This window comes from Trachemys scripta, chromosome 14, assembly GCF_013100865.1.
Source record: "Trachemys scripta elegans isolate TJP31775 chromosome 14, CAS_Tse_1.0, whole genome shotgun sequence".
NCBI classification, from domain to species: domain Eukaryota; kingdom Metazoa; phylum Chordata; order Testudines; family Emydidae; genus Trachemys; species Trachemys scripta.
The window spans coordinates 28,407,317-28,423,239 of NC_048311.1; the positions used below are offsets into that span (position 1 = coordinate 28,407,317).

The 15,923-nt window shown below is 37.9% G+C and overlaps 1 protein-coding gene across 4 annotated transcripts in view; it reads left to right on the top strand.

Annotated features, from left to right (window-relative positions):
* CEP112 (centrosomal protein 112) overlaps window positions 1–15,923 on the top strand; it is a 290,713-nt gene that overhangs the window by 154,114 nt on the left and 120,676 nt on the right. For all 4 annotated transcript variants that reach the window (XM_034789933.1, XM_034789932.1, XM_034789931.1 and 1 more), the window contains one exon: window positions 14,609–14,791. In XM_034789933.1, coding sequence (XP_034645824.1) covers window positions 14,609–14,791 — 183 coding nt within the window. The remainder of the gene's footprint in view (window positions 1–14,608; window positions 14,792–15,923) is intronic.

Here is a 15,923-nt window from a genome sequence, read left to right on the forward strand (position 1 = left end):
AAAATTGGTGCAGTTTGCTTTTACACTTGGTTCCTATCAGTTTAGTGTCACATGCCTGGTGAACTCTGCCATATGTAATTCTCCAGACTCCCCCTGTGCACGGTTCTTAAAAGTTGCAAGGAAAATATGCATTTAATGTTCACACAGATTGTGTTTCCATAGCTTTAAGAACGTAATCTGTAGTACTGTATGCTAATCTGCAGTTTGCCAAAAGTTAAACTGATGTTACCACATTACTGTTACTTGAAACCAATGGTAATTTTTTCTCTTGATGTACACGGCTGGAAATACCAAAGGCGTAAATATGTTTCACTGACAAATCCTTGACTGTTTCTGTCATACTTCAAAGGAAAACAGTCATTCTTAAAAATGTCATGGTTTGAAAAACCAGTGAGCAATTTCTTATCTTGTACCTCGATGCTTCCAATATTCAGGGCTTTTGGATACCTGGATCACAAAAGTAAAAACTCAAGTTAAAAGAAGAAAAACTTACAAGAAGTAAGTTTGGTATTTAAAACTATTTTCTAGTTAATCTTTTAAATTACTTTCTGTAACAATACCGGTATTGGGGTAAACACCAAATTGAATATTATCCTCTAGGAGGAGGTCTTATGTTGTTTAATTTTGTTTTACCTCACTGCTACTTTTGTTATATCAAAAGAACATCTATGTTTTATGTAACATCACTGAAACCTAAGGAAAGGGTAGTAAGCATCAAGCTACTAGACCATCAGCAGAATATTCAATCATATCATTTTTATCCCCTACTAGCTTTCTCTGTTGTATCTGTTCAGATTTCACTTAAATATTCCTTAAAACCACGCAACCATGAAAAATAGGTGATCTCTACCATAGATTGTGATAGTTTGTCATTGGATACTATGTTCTTTTTGTGTTGTCCTTTCTGCTAATAATACAAGGCTACTTCTATGTGGTTATATTGTATCGAGAACTCTGTTCTTTCATACCCTTTAAAATTTCCTTTTAATGGTGCCAACTTTTTGTGTCTCTGTGTTATTCTTTATTTAGAGTCAGGAGAGATTCTGTACCATTTTTCAAAGCAGCCTTCCCCTTGCCTTGTTTTATTGGACATATATCTTTTGTCATTGTTTAGGAATTAATAGCTATATTTCCAAATATCGATTAAAGTTGACTGCTTGTTTGAGCAATAAGATACATGATTATAGCATGCCTCAGGTCATATAATAACAGGCCAAAGTCTGAATAACTTAAGTATCTGAAAAATGAAATAATTGCTTTGAAATGTTGTGCCTCAAGTGTCTGATTGCTATTATGAAATGGAATTGACACATAAAAATTAAAAAATACATTTTGACTGTCTAGCAACTTGAGCACATAGGGGCTGGTCTTGCAAACTTATCTTAAATGAGTAGCTGTCCTTACTTCTACAAGTAATCCCATTGATTTCAAAGAGACTAGTACTGTGAGTAAGGACAACACAAATGCTTAAGGATTACAGGATCTGCCTCTTATTGAGGCTTGAGGCTGGAAGCCCAATTTTCCTGCATACGGGATATGCTAGTATCTCCTAGAATTTGCATACTCTGGAGTTTTTAATTTTGCTTACAAAAGAAAGGTTTCCAATTTTGGGATGATTCTTTCTTTCTTTGATTTGGAATGTAATTTGTAGTCATTTAAAAATAATACCTGTATGTTTTATTTAATTTTTAATTCACTTTAATTTCTTAAAATTAGTAAAGAATTTAGAAGAAAGCCTAGGAACCTGCAATGTTTAGTCTCAACCACACATCGTTCTTGGTTTCAGCTTCAGCTGATTCACAGTGTCACTTTCTTTTGAAGTATCTGCTGAGGGGACTCTCAGTAGAGAGAAATTGGTGTTTTTTAAAGAAATATACTTTAGCTCAGCTTTGTTCTACTTACAGTGGGTGGATTTGAAAGTACAGTATATTAATTCCCCCCCCCCTCCCCCAATTTCCTGTCTGCTGGGAGCAGCTGTCATGGGTACTTCAAAGGCACTGGACACCACAGAGAAGACCACAGCCTTTCCTGCCTTTGAAATGGTTGCAGTGTCTATGGTCAGGCTTCAAGGGACCTTCAGCACAGGAAAAAAGCTTTTTTTTTAAAAAAAATAGAAATAAAGCATATTGAACTACCTGTTAATTGTCTTTGCTGAAAGCATCTCCAGTATGAGCCACAGATACTTGAAAGCAGACACACCCAAACTTTACAACAGCAAGGGCCATGTAACGTGCCAGAAAACCTGAGGACCAAGCCTAACCTTCATAACTTTTGCAAAAAACAGATGCAATGTAAAATTAGCTCGTACTTATATCTTTATTGTAGTTTTTAATTACATTTCTTCACTGTCTCTTCATTTAAAGAATAATTTCCCCTTTTGTTTTACCCCAGGATCTTACACCTCTCAAAAGATTTCTCTCAATTTAGATAATAATGAAAATAAAAAATAGGTAAAAAAAATGTTTTCCCCTTTGTCAGATTGATCTGTGGAGGCTCTAAATTATTATTTCATGTTGTGGATTTGCTTCTCCCAGATCAAAATTACTTGTAAGTTTTCTTATCTTATCTATGTCTTCCCATTCCAGTGTATTTTCCAGCTAGCTTTCTGAATTTTACAAAGACCCACATACTGTAGTCTTTTGCACTTCAGTCTCTCATATTTTAATTAACCGCCACATCATAAAGGCAGTGCATATAAGGTGAAACTTACTCTTGTGCAAAGAAACAACTCAAGTTGCACCATTTACGTCCCACTATTCCTCAAAATAGGCCTTAAGTGGTGCAGAGGTATTGTGCAGAGGTGCAACTTTCACTCATAGACTTTATATAGAGCAGAGTTTCACAACTGTGGTGCATGGGCCACTGCTAGTCCATGGAACACTTACTAGTGGTCCTTGGAGACCTGGTTGGTCACACCTTGTTGGTCCCCAACTCCTTTTTTCCAGTTGTTAAATTGCAATACTAGAAACTGTGACTATATTAGATACTTTTACTTTTCAATGTAAGCAATTGTTTAATTATTGTAGTTGCCAACTGGATGTTTTGTTTCATGGACTTTTTCTCTCCCATTCACAATCTTTCTTTTAAAATGTGGACCATACTGTAAAAAAAATTTGAGAACTGTTGCCATAGTGAAATGGAGTCATTTGCACATTTATGGACATCCTCTGCATGGTTAGTTTGAACAGTATTTGTCTTTTTTTTTTTTTTTTTTTTAACTGAACTGGAACCATTCTATAATGGTAAGAGTTTCACACTTATGTAATAAAGTGGAAAGCAAGAAAAAGTATTACCTGATTGTTAAAGAATCTCTTCATATTTCAGGAAATCCTTTCATGCTACTTTTGTTGTTGGTTTCCGACTTCTATAGAACTTTTGAAGGAATAATTAGAATTGTCTTTTTGTTCCATTTAGTCAAACAGGAAAGAAACAGGACATCTTGATGAAAGCTTTGCTATATAATTGTGTGTGTGTATGTGTGTGCATGCGCATGTGTACGTGTACCCAAGTAGCATGTTCAAAATGACATCTGTAAAAGAATTCTGCCAGCCCATGAACATTCCTTACTTTAAAATGTGCAGAAAGTCAAAGGAGTAGGTTGAGTTTAAATAAATGAGGTGCATTCTCTCACTAAAAGGCATGACATTAACTTGCATAAGTTAGATAAACTAGAGAAAGGGATACAGAGAAGTGCTGAATTAGTTAGTAAAAAGAAGTTTTAAAAAAGTGTCAGTGCATATGCATTATGATAGTGATTACATGGTGTGGCAGACCCAGAGCACTGGGGTACAGGAGTCTGGTAGAGGGCAAATATACTGGTCACTGGATGAGTAGTTTTCTGTTCCCTGAGTGACCAGAGCAGGGGCTGCACTAGAGTAATCAGGAACCTGCTAGAACCAGTTAAGGCAGGCTAATTAGGACACCTGGAGCCAATGAAGAAGAAGCTTCTAGAATCAATTAAGGCAGGCTAATCAGGGCACCTGGGTTTTAAAAAGGAGCTCACTTCAGTTTGTGGGGGGAGTGTGAGGAGCTGGGAGCAAGAGGCGCAAGGAGCTGAGAGTGAGAGAGTGTGTGTTGTTGGAGGACTGAGGAGCACAAGCGTTATCAGACACCAGTAGGAAGGTCCTCTGGTGAGAATAAGGAAGGTGTTTGGAGGAGGCCATGGGGAAGTAGCCTAGGGAGTTGTAGCTGTCATGCAGCTGTTACAGGAGGCACTATAGACAGCTGCAGTCCACAGGGCCCTGGGCTGGAACCCAGAGTAGAGGGCGTGCCTGGGTTCCCCCCAAACCTCCCAACTGACCTGGACTGTGGGTTCTTCCCCAGAGGGGAAGGTCTCTGGGCTGTTCCCCAACCCACATGGTGAATCTCTGAAGCAAGAAAATCCACCAATAAGCGCAGGACCCACCAGACAGCTGTGAGGAGCCACAGACACTCCATCCACCCAGGGCGGCGTGGCTGGGGAGATGGGGTGGGAGTGGGGGGGGGCAGGGACATGGGCTGGGGGCTGCTCTCGGTCTCCCCCACCCCTGAGCAGGTGGAGGGTCTGCGGCATGGCACCCCATGCTGCCTGGGCTCCCCAGCCGGGCTCCAGCTGCCAACCTGCCCGGGGGGAAGAGGAGGAGCAGGGACAGTGAGTGCCTTGCAAGAAGTGGACGAGCTAGGCCCGTCCACTTTCAAAAAGTCCCTATTCCGGCGCCCCTGGCTGTGAGTGCTCAGCACTTCTGGCAGTCAGACCTCACGGTCTAAGGTTGAGCACCCGGAAAATGAGGAACACGCTATTAGTGACCACCTGTGAAAACTTCACACAGGAACTTTGCCAGAGGCAGGGATATAGTTCAATTCCTAGGGTAGTATTCAACTTTCTTAACCATGAAACCATCCTTTCTCTTCCTGCAATCCCATGCCTCCATCACTGCATGTCTTCCAACTTCTGCAACAAATGACCAAGTCTCCTTTACTACGCAACCCTGATTCATCCCCAGAATAGGTCTCACCTGTGGACTGAATGAGGCAGAGGTCCTGTGGAAAAATAATCTCTGAACATGTAATTAAAGACTGTGTCATCATGCACATGTCCCAGGGGGATGCTAATTAAAGTTGCACAGGCAACCTTAAGTCAGACATTTCCTAACTTTTGAGGGCTTGACTTTGCAACCTTAATAATGTTCTTTTAATGTATTTTTTTGTTTGTAATATACATAATTTATCATCTATTATGTGGGTGTGTAAATGTGCATGGAAAAATAATGTGGTGGGAAAGCAAATGGTAAATAAATGTATCATATACCTATGACTGCATCAACTGCCCACTAATTTATCTATCTGGGACTTCACTATAAACCTGGAAGGGGCTGAATTAGCTACAATATCATGACTTTTTATGTATAGAAATGCTATTTTAGTTAAATCCTGAAAGTGTTTTATACTTTCTAGTTATAGTTTTTCCCTTCTCTCTCTATTATTAATAATAATATATTATACCTAGCTCTTATACAGTGATTTTCATTTGAGCTCTTTACGGTTGGTTTCCTGGGAACTATAGCACCTATTTTACAGGCAGAGAGAGAGCTGATGATAATTTTGCTGCAAAAAATGCAGTAATATGTGCTCGCATATTCAGAACACAAATTAAAATTTGTGTTATAAAATTAAAAACCAGACATGAACACTTCTGAAGAACTTTTATTGTAGAGGAATAAGTGTGAGGAAGAGTAAACAGAGGTGGAGAGAGAGAGGTAACCATTAGTTTACATTACTTACTTGCTGTTCCTCTGGCAGCTTGTGCAGGAAGAGGAAGTGCTCAAGAAAATCTGAAAAATAAAAAGAGAATTCAGAGCAATTTGTAATTTAATTCAAAATTATATGTAGATTAAAGCTATTACATTTCTGAACAGCACCTCCTCCCCACACATACTCTATTGCCACAAACTTCCCCTGGAAAAGTCATCTCTTTGGTATCGCTGTTGCAAGGGGAGGACTATCAGGCATGCCAAGAGGCAGAATGGGGAGTTGGCTTGTACTGTATGTGCCGATTGGTTGCTTTAATCAAATGTAGATGTGTCTATTCATATTTTAAAAAGCACAAAAAAAATCCAGATTACTGAGCTCATTAACATACAATGCTAAACATAAAGCACAACGAACCCTTTCTATTATAAATGGATATTCTTTATTAAGTAGTTGGGAAACATGCAAGCTTAATGCTTTGCAAACTGAGACCAGTAGGCTATGTCTTAGCAGATCCCTGAGACTTGTACTCCTATGTTCCAGGAGGCATTGATCCAGTGCTAAGATTGGCCATGCCATTTTTCCACTAGGCCATCATTGTGAACAGGTCTGACCACGCCTATTTATGTTGTTCCAGTATTTGGACTGAGCGGTTTTATGGACTAAATTATACTTTATGCAGTAACATTGATTGACATGTGCTTTACATGAGTTGTGTATATTTAATTGGAATCCATTATTATGTAATACAGTAATTCCCAGTTCCTTCAGGTGTTTACCTATGGTGTAACAAATGAGGAAAACCTTGGTGAAGGCCTCTTGGACACACAGACATTACTCCTGTGGCTTTGCAATGGTTAAGCAGGACTATATGTCCCTGGGTCACCAAAAGGATTTAAACACCCTCAGGATTTGTAATCTGTTATAGTACTATAATTTAGAGCAAGGCTGCAGGAAAGAAGTTTAAAGTCTGGGCACAAAAGACATGCCAGCTGTTTTTTCAAAATTAGACCTTACGATTTGCTACAGCATAGATTTTGCACCCCCTCCTGAACTACATTCTGCTCTTGGTTTCTTCTCCCTCATTTTTGAATGGTCTCTTCTATCCAGTGGTGAGTGGGGAAAACATTGGCAAAGGCCTCTTTGAAATATGCTATCCTCCAAGCACACTAACATTTCAGTCCTTGTGTGACCTGTACATTATATGCAGAATACTCCATTTATTTATAGCCATTTGCAATCCAATGGTTACTAGTACATGCATAATATTTTTCCTGTTATATGGTGGTGGTCTTTGGGGTTGTATTTGGCTGTGTTGGCTTGGTTATCTGGGATGTTGTCACTGTGTAATCAGCTTTGTTCCTTCCTCCTTATCTACAGAATACGAGCATTAAAGCATAGTTCAGTGCCTTACAAGGCCTCAATGAAAGAGTTAACAAAGACTTTCATTTTTTTTATCAGCAATAAGCTGCATAAATTTGCAGTTAATAAATTCATCCAGGAAACACAAACTTCCCCTTTAAACCATCCTAACTAACACATGAATGACAGCTGTCCAGACTCTATTCAGGAATAGTTTCTTCAAGAATAAATATCAGCTTTACACTTGGCCTCATAGTATAGCTCAACTTCACAGACAGGGCTAATAGACATTAAGTTAACATCATGCTAAGGAGCAAGTGGAGGGCACCTCCTTGTATTCAATCAATCTTTGTATGAATATTAATAACTTAGACTGTAACATAGTAAAGCCAGTCCAATTCTCTCAGTGCTCTTGCAAGATCCCCAGCTCAGTCCCTAAACAAAGATAGTGCAAATGTGCATAGTAAGTTTGGTACAGCAACATTCTAAGTACAGAGAGTTTCAATAAGTTAGTGTACAGTGTGTCAAAGGAAACAACTAGGATTTCTGTTCACAGACCACATGGCTGCATTGACTGTCAAGGGGCAGCAGCAAACTGGGTTTGAGACAGAGGGTGTATGTGGCCTCTTTGAACTCTCAACACAGCATTATATTGATGTCATGTAACACAGGGAGAGACAGCTTCAATACCCATGGCCTGACCAATACATTGGGGAATGAAAGCAGTTCTGAAAATTCACTCACCACAGGAGGACATCGAGGCAGGCAGGCAGAAAAGTATATTAAAAAACCTATAACTGATTTCTGTAGGGTCTTTGTGAATAAAAATGTGTCTCTTTAGCTGTTAGAGAGACAAGATGAATGAGGTAATATCTTTTATTGGACTAACTTCTGTTGATGAAAGAGACAGGCATTGGAGCAGGTCTGGAAGAAGAGCTCTGTGTCACTGGAATGCTTGTCTCTTTCACCATCAGAAGTTGGTCCAATAAAACATATTACCTCACTCATCTTGTGTCTCTAATATCCTGGGACCAACATGGCTGCAACAACATTGCATCTCTTTAGGTATACCATTTAACAAGGTGGCTTCAGCAGCCTAAATGTGAAATGAGGGGCAAATGGTTCTGTTCTGTGCGTTGGGCAACTGATGGCCTTCATGACAGCTCATGTACATACCCACTCGGACGGTACGTGATGGTGTAGTGCAGTTCAGTTCATCTGAAGTGCACTTATACAGAACAGCTAATATTTTTTAGAAAATACCTCTACCTAGCAGTGGAAGCATGATTATTTCCTGTACTTCATAGGGAAAAATACAGGAAAACTGGGTAATGTTGATTAGACAGCTGGGCACTGCAGTAAAATGTCAGGTAAAACATGTAACAACTGTATGTTTGTGTTATACATGATGTATATATGTGGTCATGGCGGAGCTGCTGTGTAATATATTCCAGAACCAGCTGATATTTATTTATCATATGCTTCTATAATCATGCATTTTTTTTACTGCCTCATTTGCCCTCTGCCCACTAAGTTCATCTCCCCTCCTTATTCCTAACATTCCAAACAAGGTTGGTATGGTATTTACCAGAGGTGGCTTTTACTAGGTAAAATCATGGTTAATCCCAGTTTGAGGCATTTTCTATGTTAAAAATTGTTTGTTTAATGTACACCACATTATATTTAGGTTTAGTTTAGTTCAAATAGTGGTTACATAAGGCAGTAGATTTGGAGATTAATTTGGGGTTGCAAAAAGTGAAACTGCAATAGGGGTAATTCTAATATATGTAATATAATACTGAACATTGGAATGTCTATATATCTTGTGGTTTGGTATTTTGTCAAGGAAGTTATTCGTGTCAGAACTCATTTCAGTTTTCAATATTTAAATATTAGATATTCTGCAAAACTATTATTGAATTGCTAAATATTTCTCAGTAATTTTCATTAGGATCTTCTAATAATAATTTTATTTTTTCCCAGTTTTCTGGTTTATATGGGGTTTAAACCAGTATTTACCAGTGCCCTGTCTGAAATTATTTTTTCCTGGGAAATTGCCAACGCTGATTCCTAACCTTTGAGCAGTTTTAAAAGACCCTATGTTTATCTTTAAACCAATCTGCTACAAAAATGTAACTATTTCCCCCTGCAAATGAAGAATTCTCCCCTCCACACATATATACACCTATCCCAACCAAAAAAAGTTATACTGAGTGAGAGTCCATGATGGGCATTATTCAGTCCTCCACCAGTGACGGGTTTAAAGTCCAACATCTGGCATTTTGTTGGATTAAAAATGGGAGCTTTGTATCATTAGAAAGATGAAATTTCTAGCTTTCTAGCGAAACACAGTTTCTAAGTCTACAAGGCAGAAAATATTAGAGTTTAAATAACATATATATTTTTTGCTATAGAACAGAAATGTTATACTTTCGTTAAATCTTTTTATGAGTCCCTTCGGAGCCCTGTACAATTGGAGTGATGGTAAGTAAGGAACTTGATTTACAAATTAAGGAATTAAAAAGAAACCCCCAATAAAATATTTTAAAAGTCTCTAAAACTTTCGTAAGATTGACTACAGAGCTTCTATGTGCTACATGCACACTACACAATGATGTAGTTTAATATAAAGACTTCGTTGTCACTAGTTTAGGATGACCTGTATAACTCGCTGTTGGATTCCCCAGCCCTACGAAATGCAATCATCTGAAACACCTACTGATAAAATCTTTATAACACATCAAACCATCATGTATGTGCCCACTCCGACTGTACATGTTTATGTGAATATTTTATATAAATGAGTGTGTGTACACAAACAACATACACAAGGGTGTACAGCTTTTGAGATATCACACTTCGTGTGATGGGGAAGGGTAGCTCAGTGGTTTGAGCATTGGTCTGCTAAACCCAGGGTTGTGAGTTCAATCCTTGAGGGGGCCATTTAAGGATTTGGGGGTTTAGTTAGGGATTGGTCCTGCTTTGAGCAGCGGGTTGGACTAGATGACCTCCTGAGGTCCCTTCCAACCCTAATAATCTATGATTCTATGTGTGTAGTGAAGCACATATATATTTAAAAAAAAAAGATTTTTAGATACCTAAATAGGGATTTTCTTAACTAATGGCCTGTGTTTTCAGATGTGTGGGGTTTCACTACCAGGACTGATGTCTGAGTCTGGCTCTGTCACAGACTACCTGTATGACCCTTGTGCCTCTTTTTCCATATGCAGTAATAAGGGGGTAATTATCCTTACCTCAGGTAGCAGTTGTAAAGCTGAATTCTTCTATGTTTGTGTTGCCCTTTGAGAACCTCATGGGAAACTCTACGGATGTGCCAAATACCATTAACTTTTATTTTAGGGAGAGACAAGCTCACAATATTTTCATAAATAAATTTAATATATTTACAATAGTTAGAAAAATCCTATTTTATATATAGACATCTCATGATATACAGTATTTTTATTATTTCCTCAGTTGTGAACTGTTGATTTAAGTGAATTTTCATACTTCAATGTGAAATCTTTATTGTGACAGCAATAGGTTTTCGAAAAGGCACTTAGACACGTAACTTACTCCAATTCCCTCCCATTGTGGTTTTGAAAATCATTTTACTGTTCCCCCTTATTCATGAGCTTAACTTTTCTGGGAAAAGCCTAAGTACAGTTTATGAGTCGTCAAAGCAAAACCTGTGGAAGATCTTGTTTACACTAGGGATATTTTTTTTAAACATCCATCATTGGTAGTGGCAGTAGGAGCTCTGTGACTTCTGCTTTCCAATGTACATAATGCTGAAAACCTTCTCTGCAGCCAGCAGGCTGTCTACTCTAGAGCTTCTAAGGTTGCTGAGACCAGTTCACTTGAGTGAGTGCTAGCAGTTGTGGGAGTTTTTTCCAAAATGTTCCTAGTGTAGGCAAATGCCAAGAAACTACCTTTATTAGGCGAACTCTCCTCTTAAGAGACTGTTCCACAGTATCCCCAAGTGTAATGAGTACAGTTCTCATCCACTGTATTAATCACCTCTGATCAGTAGCAATGTTTGTCAATGCCCTGAATTGTTGCCTAAGATGGTCACATACTATGTTTTAGGGTCAACAATAAATTTTTATTTCGGTGATTAATGGATGACTTGTCACAATTATTAGATTAATCTTTAGTAATAGATTGGTACTTAAGAATTGCTTCCTTTTTTTTCTCCCTTCCCCTTCTCTGGCAAGTTGGGATAGGGAACTATTGTTAAATTTCAACCAGTGAACAAAGATTAAAAAGTATAGGGTGAAATCCTGACTCTGCTGTAGTCATTTTGAGTTTTGCCAGGATTTCACACGTCCGGTGTTTAACATGCCGATAAATGGGAATTATTAAACAAAAACTGGGTGTCACAGAGTAAGAATTCAGGCGTGTAGAGACCATTTATTCAAAGAACTCCAGTTACTAGCAAGTAATGTAGTTTGATGATAATTTGGGGGGGAAATAGGGAAGCATCTGTGCAATATTGTATGTAATGTAATTTAAATATGAATGCGGTGACAGGGCACTTACCTCAGTTCCCTCAATTCCTATAGTCCATCTCCTCTAGAAATTTGTGATCTCTGACATGTTTCCCTTAGCCTCTGATTTTTCTCATATTATAGTCTTTCTTCAGATGATGTCCACTTCTATAGTTTTTGTGTCATTCTCTGTTGCTTGTTTATCTGCAGTGCATGGCACCATCAGCTCCGTATCCTCTACTCAATTGTCAGAATATTTTGTAAAAATAAGAAGAGTCTGTTGAAATTACCAGTTAATTGTTGTTCATGCTTTGAACTGACATTATATTGCAGTCAGGGTTCAATACCCTGAAATGTGGAACACTTCCTTTGAGGTGCAGAGACCCCTTTCTGAAGGACTTGACTGTGCTGTACCCTTCATAGGATGTGCTCAGTGCCTCGAAGGAAAGGACCCAATATTAGAAAGAAGAAATAAAGATCTCCTTCTACTGAGATAAACTACATAGTGGTAGGAATCCCATGCTGGTTTATGAAGCATTAATACAGTTTTCAAGCAGTTTTTATCTTGTGAGGGTGTTGGGTTATTGCTGAAAAACAGCATGGTGTTCTTGTTCTTGTTCTTGCTGGTATAGATTAAATCTCCATTTTTATGAATAAAAACTTCAAAATTAAAAAAAGAGAGATAAGGGGGGAGGAGGGATGGAGTAGCACTGGTAGTGTAACCAAAGTCTTATTATGTTTAGGAGAACAGGGCGATCAAGGAGGATCCACTTGTGCAGTAAAATAGCTGTTCAATTATTCACTTCATATTATAAGTCATAATCAAAACAAAGTACAAGGAAGTACATTTAGTTGCTAATGAAACTTATATTTCCTTGCAAGTATGCAATAATAATAATTATTTATTAAAGGGTATTAGGTAGATCTGAGAACTTCCTACAGTTTTAAGCTTTTTTAAAAAATAAATAAAAATCAGAATTACAGGGAGTTGTTTGCTCTTGGAAGTTTTTGGCAACAAAATTGCTTTTTATAAAATGTGACTCTCCTCACACCCATATTGTTTCTATATCTAAAACTGTATTATTGCTCCAAGACACCCCTACTGTACATACGAGGGACAATCCTTTCTAAAAAAATGTTTAAAGGATCTTACAGGCATAATATAAATATAGTAAATCAAGAAATGTGTGGTTTTGGGGGGAAAAACTGACTTCATTATAGTTACCATTTTAGTACAATCATAAATGGGGATGTGGCCATCTATTCCTGTGGCTTGCTGGGAGAAGTGGAAAAAACAAAACTAAAAAAGCTAAATTAATAGACTGTCAGAGAAATCTAGAAGTAATAAAGGAAAACAGATATGTGAATAGACATATAAAGGTCTCTCTTGCAAGTGTAATTTCTCATCAGGTGTTAGTTATGTATTTGCATAACTTTTAAAATGTAAAATAACTTCATTTTTCTAAAATTCAGACAAACACTGGATAGTGATAAATTTTAGGAAGTAAGAACAATTGTATCATTTAAAGAGACTAAGGGCACAGATAGTCACAGAGTTTGAAAAGAAAATAGCATATACACAAACTTTGGCCACAAGGCTGACTTAAAACACTTTGTATAATGATTCCAAGTCAAGTACACATAATATATGCTTAATGTTTTTTTAAACTCCTTCTGGGATTGCACCCGTGGGTTAATGAGCTCTTTGCTTTTACTAAAAGATGCAGACACATTTAAAATATTAAAATCTCTCTTTTGCTTGTGCCTTTTCTGATAATGAAACGCACCCCAGGATATATCAGAGAGCTCCAGAGTTGAAAACAGATTTTAATTTTAAATTCATAATACACTGATCAACAATTTGCAAGAATGGTTTTGAAACGGAACAAAAATAAAACAGAACAAAAATCACGAAACAGCTAATGTTGATGCAGAATGCATGTTTCCAGAATTGAATGCTATAGCTTTAAGATCAGGTGCCTGGGCGCTTTCCTTACACAAACAAGATCGATTTTGAGCAGACTCCTACTGTTAGCTTTTTTGAAGAAGGATTCTCACGCTGAAAATAACCCAACATATTCTTGATAACGGCGTTTTTTTCTCTCCCTGAAATCCACCAAAACTGAAGAAAAATCCAAGTGACTGTTCTTAGCAGCTGTGTGGCCTGGAGTTCACTAGGGAAGCTGGCTTCCTGCAGTCCCCTATTCATCACCTGCTTCAAAGGCAGCCTAGCTGGCTATAGTTTGCAGGCCAGGTAGGGTGCCATTGTGCACAGTCTGGGAGGATTAGTATCAAAGCTGCGGCAACCAGGCCCTTGGTCTCGGGCTGCCATTCAGTCTAGCAGGGAGAGGCTAAGACTGGCCAAGGTCACAGTATCCAGTGTGGTGTGGACTGGGAAAGGATCCTGAGAATAGAATGCTCTTTATGAAATCATGGTGCAAGCTTGCCGCACAGCAGGTCCCCTTCTGGAACACATACATCTGTTTATGTTGGTATACCGTAGCTGACAACGAGATAATAGAGCTTTGCTTTTTTATCATTGTTTTAAAAAGACAACTGTATATACAACAACCCAGATGATTATTGAAGTAAGAGCTTTGATTCTGGAAATCATAAAGAAATCTTTAAAAGATTTAATTGCTGCTTTTTTTGTGTGTGGGTATACTTAAATGAAGAGGAGAGCAGACTGATTTAACCATTTATAATCCTTACCATTGTTGATTAGCAACAGCAGGATACTTCGGGAACATACACAGAATGCGACAATGATTTTTTTTTTTTAAACGTTCCCTCATTTGTACCAACAAATTGGTTAAGGATGCACCGGATTTGCTTAGTTGTCTTGAATGTTCAAATTATTTGGAGGAATTCTTTCAAACCAAATGTCGTTTTAAAAAGGTGAGGTAATAATGACGTAAAAATAAAATTGCCAACTTGATGAAATTAGGGGGGAAAATTAAGCTGTAGACGAGTTGTCATGACGACAAGGATGTTCTATTGATGAACTGTACTCCTCATTGTCCAATCAGATAGTAGAGCTGAAGCTGGAGCATGAACAGGAGAAGACGCACCTATTCCAGCAGCACAACACAGAGAAGGATTGCCTGGTCCGAGATCACGAACGTGAAATTGAAAAACTGGAAAAACAGCTCCGCGCTGCCATGACGGAGCACGAGAATAAAACGCAAGAATGCAGGAAACGAGATGCACAGGTAATGATCAATAACATTTGAAAAGCCGTATGCTTATTAAAAGTATATGTATAATAATAAGCATTTCCCGTTTTCCAGCATTGTTGATAATGCACGCTGTTTGATCATTTGCGAAACTGACATATAAATGTGATTTTTTTTTTCTTTTTTCCACCCCGCACCCCCAACTGCTGAATAAAGCTTTAACTGCAAAAACCACAGGTAGCCAGATTAAAAATCCCATGGTGTGCTATAACTCGGCCTCTTATTTATAATCTTGTCTCATTTTCTTTCATGATGGATTTGTTTAAGAAAAAAGGTATCTATTCCCCTCCAACCCCCACACTCACCCCTCCTTTCCTCCTCCCTGGATAAATCCCTATGAAATATATCTAATTCATTCATATGCTTTTTTGTTTAAATCTCTGCAGGTAACCCACAAATTGCTTGTTTTCAAGATCTGACTTTATTTCTCAATAATTTTGTATTCCATGTATTCATTGTGTGTTTGATTGCATATGTCAGATAATCAGTGATAAGATGATTTGGGTTTTGGTTTGCTTCCCATCAGGTTTGCTATTTCCCTACACACACACACTCGCACCCCTCCCATCCTCCATCTCTATGGTCACTGTTGGAAGCCATTTGGCAGAATAACCCCCAGCTGTGGTAGCATTTGACTCTTCAAACTTATGGATGAAATGTGCACTGTCAGCATGAAAAATGATCTTTATTAGTTTCAGTTCAAAAAATCTTATTGGATGTATGTGGGAGTTTTTCTGTTTATTTTGTGAGGGTGTGTTTATGGGTGAGTGTGTGTGTGGTGTATTTTTCTAAGAGTATATGTTATAAAAGGCCTGCAGTGAATACATTTAAAAATACAGGATGATTTCAGAGTAGAACATTTATTTAAATGAACAAAGGGACAATAATTTTTACTTTACTGATCTGCATTAGAATTACTTATCATTAATTAATTATTTTATATCAAAATGGGCGTTTTTGTATGGAAGGTATAACGATCATATGGTCTCCGCGCATCAGCTTCTTCCCCACATGATATAAGATCCTGGCAATAAGTCCTTTTCATTTTAACTTTTGTTAGGATTGCTTATATTTCTTTCTCACCTATACTATATATTGTAACTAAATG